At 41.5% G+C, this 11,477-nt stretch overlaps 1 protein-coding gene across 1 annotated transcript; it reads left to right on the top strand.

Moving 5' to 3' along the window:
• The first annotated feature begins 6,881 nt into the window (after positions 1–6,881).
• LOC104361552 (cytochrome b-c1 complex subunit Rieske, mitochondrial) lies at positions 6,882–10,117 on the top strand. The gene is made up of 2 exons (XM_042797377.1): positions 6,882–7,173; positions 9,323–10,117. The coding sequence occupies exons 1-2, from the start codon at positions 6,963–6,965 to the stop codon at positions 9,931–9,933; spliced, it is 822 nt and encodes a 273-aa protein (XP_042653311.1). The 5' UTR covers positions 6,882–6,962; the 3' UTR covers positions 9,934–10,117.
• Positions 10,118–11,477: the final 1,360 nt, after the last annotated feature.

Here is an 11,477-nt window from a genome sequence, read left to right as displayed (position 1 = left end):
ATGATGCTCCAGGCAACTTCACTTAGCCTTCGGCTGCTGCCTTGCTGAACAGCCTTTGATGTTGCCCCAGGCAATTATCATCTAGCCTTTGGCTTCTGCGTTGTTGGACACCTTTTGTTGCCATTTCTGATTTGTGTGATCAGATCTGATCAATTTCACATATATATGACTCTTTTTGTCCATCTGGACAATTATGTAAATCTTTGACGTAATCTTAGGCTTGGTCTTTTTATTTTTATTTAACTCACTTCAATGCTTTTATTTACTTTGCTCTCTATAATAGACTCAGAAAATCCTATTCTTCCTGTCCAGTGGAATGGAATCCACTTTGATTTTTCTATTCTTTTTTTTGGGTGGGGAGGGGAAATACACTTTCTTTGTATTTTTCTCATTTTATACTCAAAACATTGAGTGCATCTTTGCCAGAGTCAGATACTCCATGCTCTTCTGCTCAAGGCAATATATCTTGGCCTTATCAAGCAGGGATGTAAGAGATTTAGAACAAGATGGTTGCTGAAGCAGTGAACTCCTGGCTGTTACTCCTGCATTAACAGAAAGAGTAGTAAAAAGCTGCCATCAGGTTTCTTCTTTGCTCATGATACTTTTTATTCCTTGACGAGGAAAATGCTGGATTTAAATTAGACTGTAGCAGTGAGGCGTCATCATTTCAACTTATTTGGGGAATAGGAGAGGAAGGTTTCACAAACCAAATGTTTGATTTTTTTCTCAGTTTTACTATCCATTTTTGATCCTCACTTTTCATATGCATTCCTTTTGATCACATCTTGTGACTTTTCAAAGTGGTAGGCCAACTTCAAAGAACAATGATGTCTAAGTATCGAAAGGTGTCCATAATTTTAACCTTAAACTAACTATATTGCATACACAAATGTATCTTCAAATTTATTTAGCAGCTTCCCTAGTACCACACCACAAAACAGAAATCACTGTAATGAATATTAATTCTGCAAAGGAACTAACTGGAGACATTTGGAGCCACTCTAGCAGTAGAGTGCTCCTATCTAAACAGTCAACAAAAACTCATCTATTGCCTGCAGGCTGTAGACCCCGAAACATACAACTACATTAAAGATACACCCCCTTTGTTGGAAAGTTTACACAAGAAAAATACAACATAGCTATACAAACAAAGATTACCATTAAATGAAAAAGTATGAAAGACTCCTGCTAGAAATACTTCTAAAGGAAAGACTATGTAGCGGAAAGAAAGCAGGAAACTCTTCCATTTTAACTTCCAGAAACTTCTTGCGGAGCACACTCCAAGTTGGTGTGTCTGTGCTCAGCAGTGACACCATGCTGACACCAGAGCTGGGTGCTGCCATCAGTCCCACTCTACAGGTCTGGGCAGCAACGTTTGGACCATTCCACAGGAATGTCTGAACACCTCTAATCAAGGAGCTTTCCCTCGCTCATTAGTAAATGCACCAACATGAACGTCTGAATGTAACAGTTACAGAGTCACTTGAGTTGGAAGGGACCTTTTGAGATCATCCAGCTCAACCCTCCTGGCTCAAGCAAGGGCAGCAGGAGCAGGCTGTCCAGGACTGTGTCCAGTTGGGTTTTGAAAATCTCCACAGGCAGAGACTCCACAGCCCCTCTGAGCAACCTGCTCCTGCATACAGCTGGCCTGTGTTACATCATCTGCCCTCTCCCATCTTCTGGACATAAGATCACACAACGTGACTAAAGGCAGGGGAATGACCTGGGCTACATGGCACTTGTTCTCAGTCATCCTCTACAGCACAGCAGGGAAAAACTCATCACCCAGCATGATGAAGCAGGGTATTCTTCTTTACCAACAGCACTCCACAAGTGAAGTCTGGCAGTTGGTTTGTTTGGTGCTTGTCTTTCTGAATAATCTTATTTAGAGAGAAACAAAACGTTCATCAATGCAAAACCACAAAGCAAATGCAAACCCTGAAGTTTCAGGTTTAGTAGCACTGACTTTTCAGAGCATAAAAATAATGCAAGATGGCAAGGAATTCAAGGAAAGATAACTTTCTGTAAGATCAAATTGCCTGAGGTGACCAATGTTTAGCAAAAAGCCAGCCAAGTTCTGCAGTTGATATCTGAAGAAAACATAAACACAAGAATAAAATACTACGTAATGAAAGGCACTGAAGTACCACTGCACATGCCCAAAAGCATTATAAAAATATGCTGCAACTATTTCATAATACTGCAACCCTGACATCTTATAGCTTTTGTATTAATGCATGTGAACTTTTAATTTACTTTAAATGACAGAAACATTAAGCAGTATAAATTTTCAAGAGGCTAACACTCTTGTGAATGCACAAAAGCAATCACAGAGGTCTCTTCAGATGGTTTACACAATACTATATTGGCATTTAACTTTCATATTTGGCTGGAAAAACACTTGCTCAGTACTGACGCTCAAGAACATAAGCCTAACAGCAGTTCTCAAAGAAACACCTACACACTGGAACATGCTCAGTCCTTTCTGGACTCTGATAACAGAATGTGGTGCCTTTATTTCTGAAATATTTTCATGTCTCAATCATCTCCTGTCCACACTGTAATTCGAAATCAGTTTTACGTCTTTAAAAAATTTACAACCATGTTTTCAAAAAAAATCATAGATACCTCATTTTGTCAAAAGTCTCTAGAAATGACAAACACATTTTGCCAAACATGTCTGGGAACAGCTCCCAGTCAGAAAAATAGATCGTTTGGGATGAGGCCATGCCTGCCCCATTCCAAACAGCTGAATGTTGGTTTGTAAATTCAAAAACTTACATCACTGTCAAAACTCAGGATCCTTAAAAAAAAAAAACCACAAAACAATGATGAAAAATCCCCCAAACCCACAACTGGTAACAAACCTTTCTATAAATACTAGACCAGATCCTCAGTCTCATGGTGAAACACCAAATATCTACAGTATACTAATATCTGATGGCCTTTGTTTAAACTCTTCTTGCCCTGTTAGAACTTGTTTGGTTCTGATCAGATCTTTACCATGACAATGAAAGTTTTGTGATTTGTTAAGAGAAGAGAAAACAGGATCATCTTTCTGTAGCTCTTTTCCTCTTAAATAATGTTTGTAAACCTTGTGCTGTTAAAACAGGCCTTCTTAGTTTTCCCTCTCCCTGCTTCAATATTGTTTATTTCCATCCATACATTGATTCATTGCCCCGGCAGTTTAGCCAAATTACCTTTCCTCTAGAATATTACTGTGTCCTACATCACTACTAACTACAGTTACCAACAGTGCAGCGCACTGAGTTGGGTAAATCATTATCTATCCAGACTTAGACGTCACAAACTTGCTGGAAAAGAAATAAATTATAGATCAATACTACTGGAACTGGAAAGATCCATCCCACTTAATTAGAACTACAATATTTCAGCACATTTCAGCCAACAGTTAAAAAGATTCAGTGAATTACTTATACAAAATAGTCAAACCCTTAAATAAATCCTAATAAGGCTAGTCCCTAAACTACCACTCCACAGAGACAGGGGTTTTTTAAGGCACAATCATAAAATAATTTAGTAGTAACACCCTTAGCAAATTTCAAAACAATAGCTCCTTACACAGCCAGCATGAAACACTAAAGCTTCACAGCCTTCCACAAATGGACTGGATTGACTAGCTGAGAAATTGTGGTTAGATTTCTAGAAGATGGTTTAGCTCAAATGCCTTTACAATATATCTCTGTGTCAAGTTTACCCTGCATTTTGGGAAAATTTTAGAAGGCTGAACTAGTTAAAAGGCTTCAGTGGGTCAGGTACACACCTACAAGCATATCCACATAGTATCAAATTAAATCTTACCATTGAAAGCTGTGACAAGTTAAGTGTAAAACAGATGCTATAAAGGAAAATTTGGGAAAAAAAAAAAAAAAAAAGACAAAACAAAACCCACAACCCACAGATTTTATTTATTCACCCTAGTTGTTTGTGGAAGAATGGATCTTTCATTTAGCCCAGGATTCACCTCTGTGAGGTACCTATCATCCTCTTATCCTTGCAATTAACCCAAATGAGTTTTGGGTGAGAATATCATCCCAAACTGAGTGGTTACTACAGAGAACTGGAGCCTTGCCCAGAGGAAGGACTTAGAGAGCTGGGCTGGTGCTTCCAACATAAGCCTGAGCCAGTTGTTCTGTTTCACAGTGCTGCTGCCTGACCAGAAGCCTGTCTGTACGTCGAGGCTGGGCTCTGCAGAGGCAGCCAGCAGCTCCCCTGTGGCAACAGGAGGCAAGGCTACTATGGCATCCTGCCTTCTTGTCTCTTAAGAAAGTGCTGCCCTTCACTGTGAATAGCCTGTATCTGCCAAGTTTCCGTGTATGAACTGAACTACCACCTCCAGAATAGCTCTTGGGAGTGGATTTGGTTTTAATTTGCCTGGAGGATGTCATTTGCTGCTTCTTTCATGGGGGAAGGAGCTGACAGCAGCATTGTTTTGTTTCAGATTATTTTTCGGTGCAGTCAAAAGGGTGGGATCATGCATATTATGTAATTAAAGAAACCAAACATGCAAATGAATTGATATTTCTGTCTTGCATGCTGCTGGCATACCATCTTAGAAGATGTATTTTTAAAAACAACGACAAAAAAATATTTCTCTTTGAGAAGCTCCATAGAGTAATACCATCAACCATTTTAGGACTACACTGGCAAGTCATGCCAAATCTATTATTGTCTATCAGACTAGATATAGAATATTCTTTAAAAAAATAAATATTTAAATCTACCAAAATATTTGCTTTAGTATTAATTCAGTATTTTTAAATACTTTGTCTCTGTCTACACAGGGACAAGCAGTATCCATGGCCAAAAGAAGAAATTAAAAAAATGCTAGAAACATAGCTTTTTATTTCGCTTGTTATTACTCAAAAATATATCAGGAACTTTTGGAAAATAATCCACTATATCTTCAGGAAAGCAACTTTATACACGCTAACTGTGCAAACCTAAAGGTGCAACAGTACGCAAGCTTCCCCTAGCATTCACACAGCTGAATGAAACTGATCTGAGCAAAGATAAAAATTGGACTCTGTGTGTTTGCATCTCTGCCCATGTTTGTGATTAGGAATGGAATAAATATATTTTTGGCAACAATTACAGCTGCTGTGTTCCTTCAGCCCCCTTATAACTGATGATGAGTTTCTGGGGAACTATTTGACTTCCCCAGCAGTCTGAGCTCCAGACTCAATGTGCCAATGAGCAATGGGTAACACTGAAGCTGTGGCAGCTGGAGGCTGCCCACTGACATGTGGTTATGAACATGACAAGTGTACTGTAAAACATGCTTTGTGTTTTTCAAACTCAATGTAAAATCTATCACTTGTCAATTTCCTGTGACAAGCTGAGAAAATTTATGCTTCTTCCCACTTTGCAGCTGATACAGCAAGACTATGAAAAGACAAAAAATTAAACAGATAAGCTAAGAAAAAAGAAACAAAGAAATAAAAAGGGGCAAAAATCATACACTGCACAAGGAATAGGAGAAATAATAGAGGACATGTTATTGCAGAAGTGGCAAGAGTTTTCCTTCCTAATGTTTCTGAATAGTATTTACACACCTCCAAATCACATCATAAGAGTAGCAAGGAAAGAGAACACGTTAACCCCTCCAAGGTGTTTTGGGCTTGCGTTGTTTTGTTTAAATGAATCCATGCCCTGCAGAAATGGCACAGGACCACTCATGTGACCCCACGGAGTTTCCTGAACCCTTCTTTGAAATGTTCTGAAGTTTAATGACTTTAATTTGCTTGCAAGTATCATCAGAGGTATTCTAAGATGAGACTCCAATACACTTACTGTCCTTTCAAAATATTAAACAGGAATACCTCAACAAAATAATTACAGTAAAATAGAAAAAAATGTGTATTTGTAATACTGCTTAACTGTTTTGTATGAAATGAGGTAATGCCACAAAGAGTAAAATCAGCAACCAAAGCACTTTATGCGAACAGACCTCCCCCGAGTACCAAACCCCAAACTGACTCTGCAGTCGATGGCACTGACAGGGCAGGTACAAACTGCCCCAGGCAGTGCCAGCCCCAGCAGCAGACAGGCACGGGTGGGGTGAGCCCCCTAACCACTCCCGAGTTACTCGTACTGGAGGGGAAGCCAGAGATTCGGACCCAAGAACTTGGAGGGAGCATGAGATGAAACTCATACCTGGGACACTGCATACAGGGTTATTTTCAGACAGTAGCTTCTAAAAAGAAAGAAAATCATCATATATTCTGGCTATTTTGATACAGAATTTGTTTCCCAATAGAAGCAAAAACTCAAAAAAGACCTTTTTGTTCTTGACATTGTAGACAGCTGCTGAAAGCACTCTTCACTCACAAGGTCTAATCGCTAAAGAAAGGAAGGTAGTCAAGAAAACAAAACAAAACAAACAAACAGACAAAAAAACAAACAGGTTTGGAAGATGAAAGGTTAATAACGGAATAAGGAATTAGTTCTTACAGTTCCCAAGACAGACAATACTATCTTGGCAAGGAAAAGCGCTGTGACTGCACCTGCTTTGCGAGCCTCACCCCATCAAAGCCACGGGCGGCCTGTTACTCATCACAACCCATGACAGCCACTGCATTATCTACACGTCCCGCCCCCCTTCCCACCCACTCTCCCAGGCGCAGCCTGATGTCAACCCCAGGATGGCACGACCCCATTCTGCGTCACCGGGCCGGGGCGCTCCCGACCGCTCCCCGCCAGCGGCCCCGCAGCCTCGAGGCGTTCCGGGGGCCCGGCTCGGCCGCGGAGCTCCGTCCCGGTTGACGCAGGCAGTAGCAACCCCGCCCTCCCACACCGTGACGTCCGCTGCGCTCACCCCGTAGCGGCGGCTGTGACGCCAGCACCGCGCGACAACGCGCCGGCGTGCCGCTGGCGCGCCTGCGCAGTCTCCCGCCGCCGGGAAGGTCGCGGCGGTGACCGGCCCAGCAGCCGCTGCTGCCATGTTGTCTGTGGCCGCCCGCTCCGGGCCCTTCGCGCCCTACTTGTCGGCCGCGGCGCACGCCGTGCCCGGCCCGCTCAGGCCGCTGGTGCCGGCGGTGGCGCGTCGGGCCGAGAAGGTGCCGCTGGACCTGAAGCGGCCTCTGCTCTGCCGGGACTCGATGAGCGGCCAGTCGGCCCGGGGGGGCCTCGTCGCCGGCGCCAGCCTCAACGGTGCGGGCCGCGGGTCGGGACGCCGCGGGCCGGGCCCGGGGGGAGCCGCGTCCCTTTGGCTTAGCGGGCGGGAGGCGGGCCGGGGGCGCTGCCGCCTCCGCTCCCCGACAACTGCTCGGCCGGGACCAACGGGGAGAGCGGGAGACGCGGCGGGCGGGGGCGTCCACGCTCGGGGCGCGGCCCGGCGGGCTGCGGGAAGCAGAGGCTGCAGTTAGCGGAGAGGTTCTGGCTTCTCCTTATTTCTCTTTTTTTTTTTTTTTTTTTTTTTAAAAAAAAAAAAAAAAGGAAAAAAAAAAAGCGTGGTTCCAAGTTCTCATTACAAGAACACGCGTTTATGAGTACAGAGTTAAGGGCACTTGAAGGCCTGCTTCCTTTGGGTGACTCGGGTGTAAATTCAGTTTGAAGGTGGTAAAATGCAGGAAAACTCTATTTAGTTCAATAAAGTATTTAACTGACTGGCATCAAAGCAGAAGCGTGTGGTGAGAACACACAGCGTGTTCTGCTGCTGCAGAAAACCAGCTCTAACCCAGGATTCACTATATCAAAGCCATCACTGTTTCCTCTCTTGGAATCCCTGTATTTCCCCCAGTCACAGAGTGCTCACAAAAGCATTAGCCAGGTAAAGATACTCCTGCGTCGTTCTTACAGCACCGGCCGCCCGGGCCAGGGCCGGGGCTGTCCCGGAGCAGAGCGAGGGCTGCCTGCGAGAGCCGCTGCCCGGCTCCGCTGGCGCTCGGCCTGGTGTAACAGTTTGCTTTGGACAGTTGGGTTGGGTAGTGATGGAAGGTGGCAGTGCCTTGTGGAGGATGCTGTGTAGTGATTAGGGCTACATATTTCACCTGACCCTCAACTGTGAAGGATATGTTCGAGTGAAAAGTCTGCATTTAGTCTTATTAGTTTTAATCAACATCAAGCATGTTTTTCACTGAATATAAGATATTTTTAGAAATTAATTGAATTGCTTGTTAGTAAATGTGAAATATTTTAAGTGTTGACACTGAAATAAATTAGTATGGTTTGCTCTCAGAGTTTTGAATTTCACTATAATTTCTCTACAATTAGAATCCTACAGCAAATACGTTCTCTGAATTTCTTGTAAATAAATATAAATATTTTCCCCATTATATTGCATACAAATCCCTGGAAATTATTTTATTTTGAGAGAATGGTTTTTATTAACCTCTCTTAACCTTGTGCCAACTGCTAGGGAAAAACAAACAAACAAACAAAACAAAACAAACAAACAAACAAAAAAAAAACAAAACCAAAAAAACCTGAACAGTTCTTTTCAAATAACAGAGGTTGCACTTTGGCAAGTGATGTGTTCTGTCTTTGGCATGTTCTTTGGCTTACAGATTTTCATTAAGGCAGCTTTCTTGTGTGGGAGAAACTAATGGAAGGCCTCTCAGTTAGCTGGCACATCTTGTTTGTTTCACACACAGGTCTGACTTGGGAATGCCATGTGAAAAGCTTGAGAATTGGATGGTTATTAGCTTTATCCCTAGGTCCTTCTGTGAAGTAAGCCTGGCAAATAGGAGACTGCACATTTAAAAACTAGTTACTGGGGCAGTTATCTTTGACAACAGTTAATATATAGAGGGATGCCTGATACTGTAATTTCAGTCTTCAAAATGCTTAACCATACACTTAAGATTATTAAAGGCAAAGAAGTTACTTAAGTCAAGGGAAAGCACAAAAGTGTTAAGCTACAGATGTGCAAACTTTACTAAATCAGATTTCTTCACAGCAGGGTTTTTTTGGGAAAACATTTGAATGGAAGACAGGTCTGTCTTTTCTTAGCTAGTCATGGTATCCTGCAGGAGTTTTTCCTTTGAAATATTCTGAAAAAATGGTTCACTCTAAACTTAGAACTCGCAGATTTTTCAGCATTCTTACCAGGCTTTGTATAATTTTCAAAGAATAGATAAAAGACTTTCACAGCCACCTGCTCATCTACCAAAAATACCTTCTGGAACCCATTTTCCCGTGGTTTAAAATTTAAATGTATAATTAGTGGAATCCTATCCAAACTTTGGGATAATTTTTATCCATTATTCTAAAAATGCAATTTAAAAAATATAACTTCAAATCCATCATAATATTTTTTACATGAAAACGTTGTCATTTCTTCATATTCTTTTTCTTGCAGCACCTGCCAGTGTTCGTTGTGTCCATAATGATGTCGTGGTACCCGACTTCTCTACCTATCGTCGTCAAGATGTGCTAGATCCCAACACATCTTCTCAAGGCAGCAGTGAATCTAGAAAAGGGTTTTCCTACCTGGTGACTGCAACAACATGTGTAGCAACTGCATATACTGCTAAGAATGTTGTTACCCAGTTTATTTCCAGTCTGAGTGCCTCTGCTGATGTACTAGCAATGTCAAAGATTGAGATCAAATTATCTGACATTCCAGAAGGCAAGAACATGGCTTTCAAGTGGAGAGGGAAGCCCCTTTTTGTGCGTCACAGAACCCAGGCAGAGATTAATCAGGAAGCTGAAGTTGATGTGTCTAAACTGAGGGATCCGCAGCATGACTTAGACAGAGTAAAGAAGCCAGAATGGGTCATATTAATAGGTGTCTGCACTCATCTTGGTTGTGTACCCATTGCCAACTCTGGAGATTTTGGTGGTTATTACTGCCCTTGCCATGGGTCCCATTACGATGCTTCTGGCAGAATTAGGAAAGGTCCTGCTCCCTATAACCTTGAGGTTCCGACTTACCAGTTTCTTGGCGATGATTTAGTGGTTGTTGGCTGAATAACAGTGTGCTTGCTCACTTTCATGTTCCTGTGAATGTATGCTCAAAAGGGTTAACTGAGATTCTGGAATACTGTAAAACCAGGTGATCCTAAAAACATATTGCTGTCATGATTCTCAACCAGAAGTATGTTCGAATACTTCCCTGTGTTCAATTTTAATAAACATTTGGAGTGAGCACTTCTTCCTGACTTACGATAATGTGTATTTATTTGCGTACAGACTTCTAGTGTGTCTAGTCAAAGCAATACTACAGCAGACCTAGAATATGTTCATGGAGCCCTCCTGAAGGGCTGCTGATTGAAGATAAATGGTAAACTACAAAGCCATTGTCCTTCATACTATCTATTTTCATTATTTGTATCTCTGCTGTTTTTACTGCATTATGAGAAGGAACATCTTAGGATCTTCTAACAGTGTTTGGAGTAAGTTTCAAGACAATCCTGTGAGACAATCATTTTCCTTCCAATTTTTTTCTTTGTTTGTTTGTTTTCAAAGGAAGTGAAGGAAGTGTTTAGCTAGAATGATAGTAATAAAATTTTATGATGATGTAGCCAAAAATAAGTGTGTCATGTTAGAATTATATTTTTTTTAACTTGCAGATAGGGCTTGATCTTTTACATATCTAAACATCAGATCAGGTGCTAAGGATACTGGCAAAATTCTGACACTTCTTCAAAAGAAGTAAGGTGAGAAGGAAGTAAAAAGGGAAATCCAAATTTTATAGAGGGTGAAAAATCCTTAAAACCACTCAGTCTGGAGTAATGTCCAGTGTTAAACATAGCAAAAGGTTGAGATGCCATCAGAGATATTTTTAAGACTCCATGATTTGTGTGAAAATTATAATTTCATATTGCCTGTAGGCTAAGCCAAATGAAGGCTAAAACTTTGAAACCTGTCTTACCTTGCTGCTGACTGGAGGTGTGGAGAAACAAGTGCAGCCTGGAATAGATCTTCTAACCAGCATTGGTCATGCCAGTATAAAACAAAGCTAGCAATTAATTGCCTACAGTACATGAGGAGTAACAAGGTTTGCTGTTTCCAGAACAACAAAAAAAAAAAACCAAAGACACTAAAGTATTTTGTACTTCCTATTTGCTTCCCATTCTTTACTGCTGTTCTGTGGATGCTTCTTTCTTGCACTGCATTAATGTGCTCCCTCCCATTGCAAAATAGTAAATACAATTCTCAGAATTCTCTGGGTCTGAAATATTTAGCCGCACATATACCTCGTGTAAAGCTGTGATGACAGTTGGTTAAAGCTGAAGTTTTAAATAGGATTAATCAGACACATTTGGCTTACCTGTTCTCAGACAATTCGGTGAAAAAAAGACCACAGGTGACTACTACAGTAGGTATGCATTTTACAGTGTTTCATAAATCTGGGCTTTACACCCTATCACTACGTCCACAGAAACATTTTCAAGAACTTTTTTGGTATAATGAATCATGCTAGACCGGTATTGAAAGAAACGTTCCCAAACTTGGATCTGAATAGTTGATACTCATTATGTGCCTTGTATTATAGGATTGATCTTTCTTCA

Source organism: Tyto alba, unplaced genomic scaffold (assembly GCF_018691265.1).
Source record: "Tyto alba isolate M040663 unplaced genomic scaffold, T.alba_DEE_v4.0 Super-Scaffold_26, whole genome shotgun sequence".
Classification (NCBI taxonomy): Eukaryota; Metazoa; Chordata; class Aves; order Strigiformes; family Tytonidae; genus Tyto; species Tyto alba.
The sequence above is the reverse complement of the archived record's forward strand: the minus strand, read 5'-3'. Positions and strand labels throughout refer to the sequence as shown.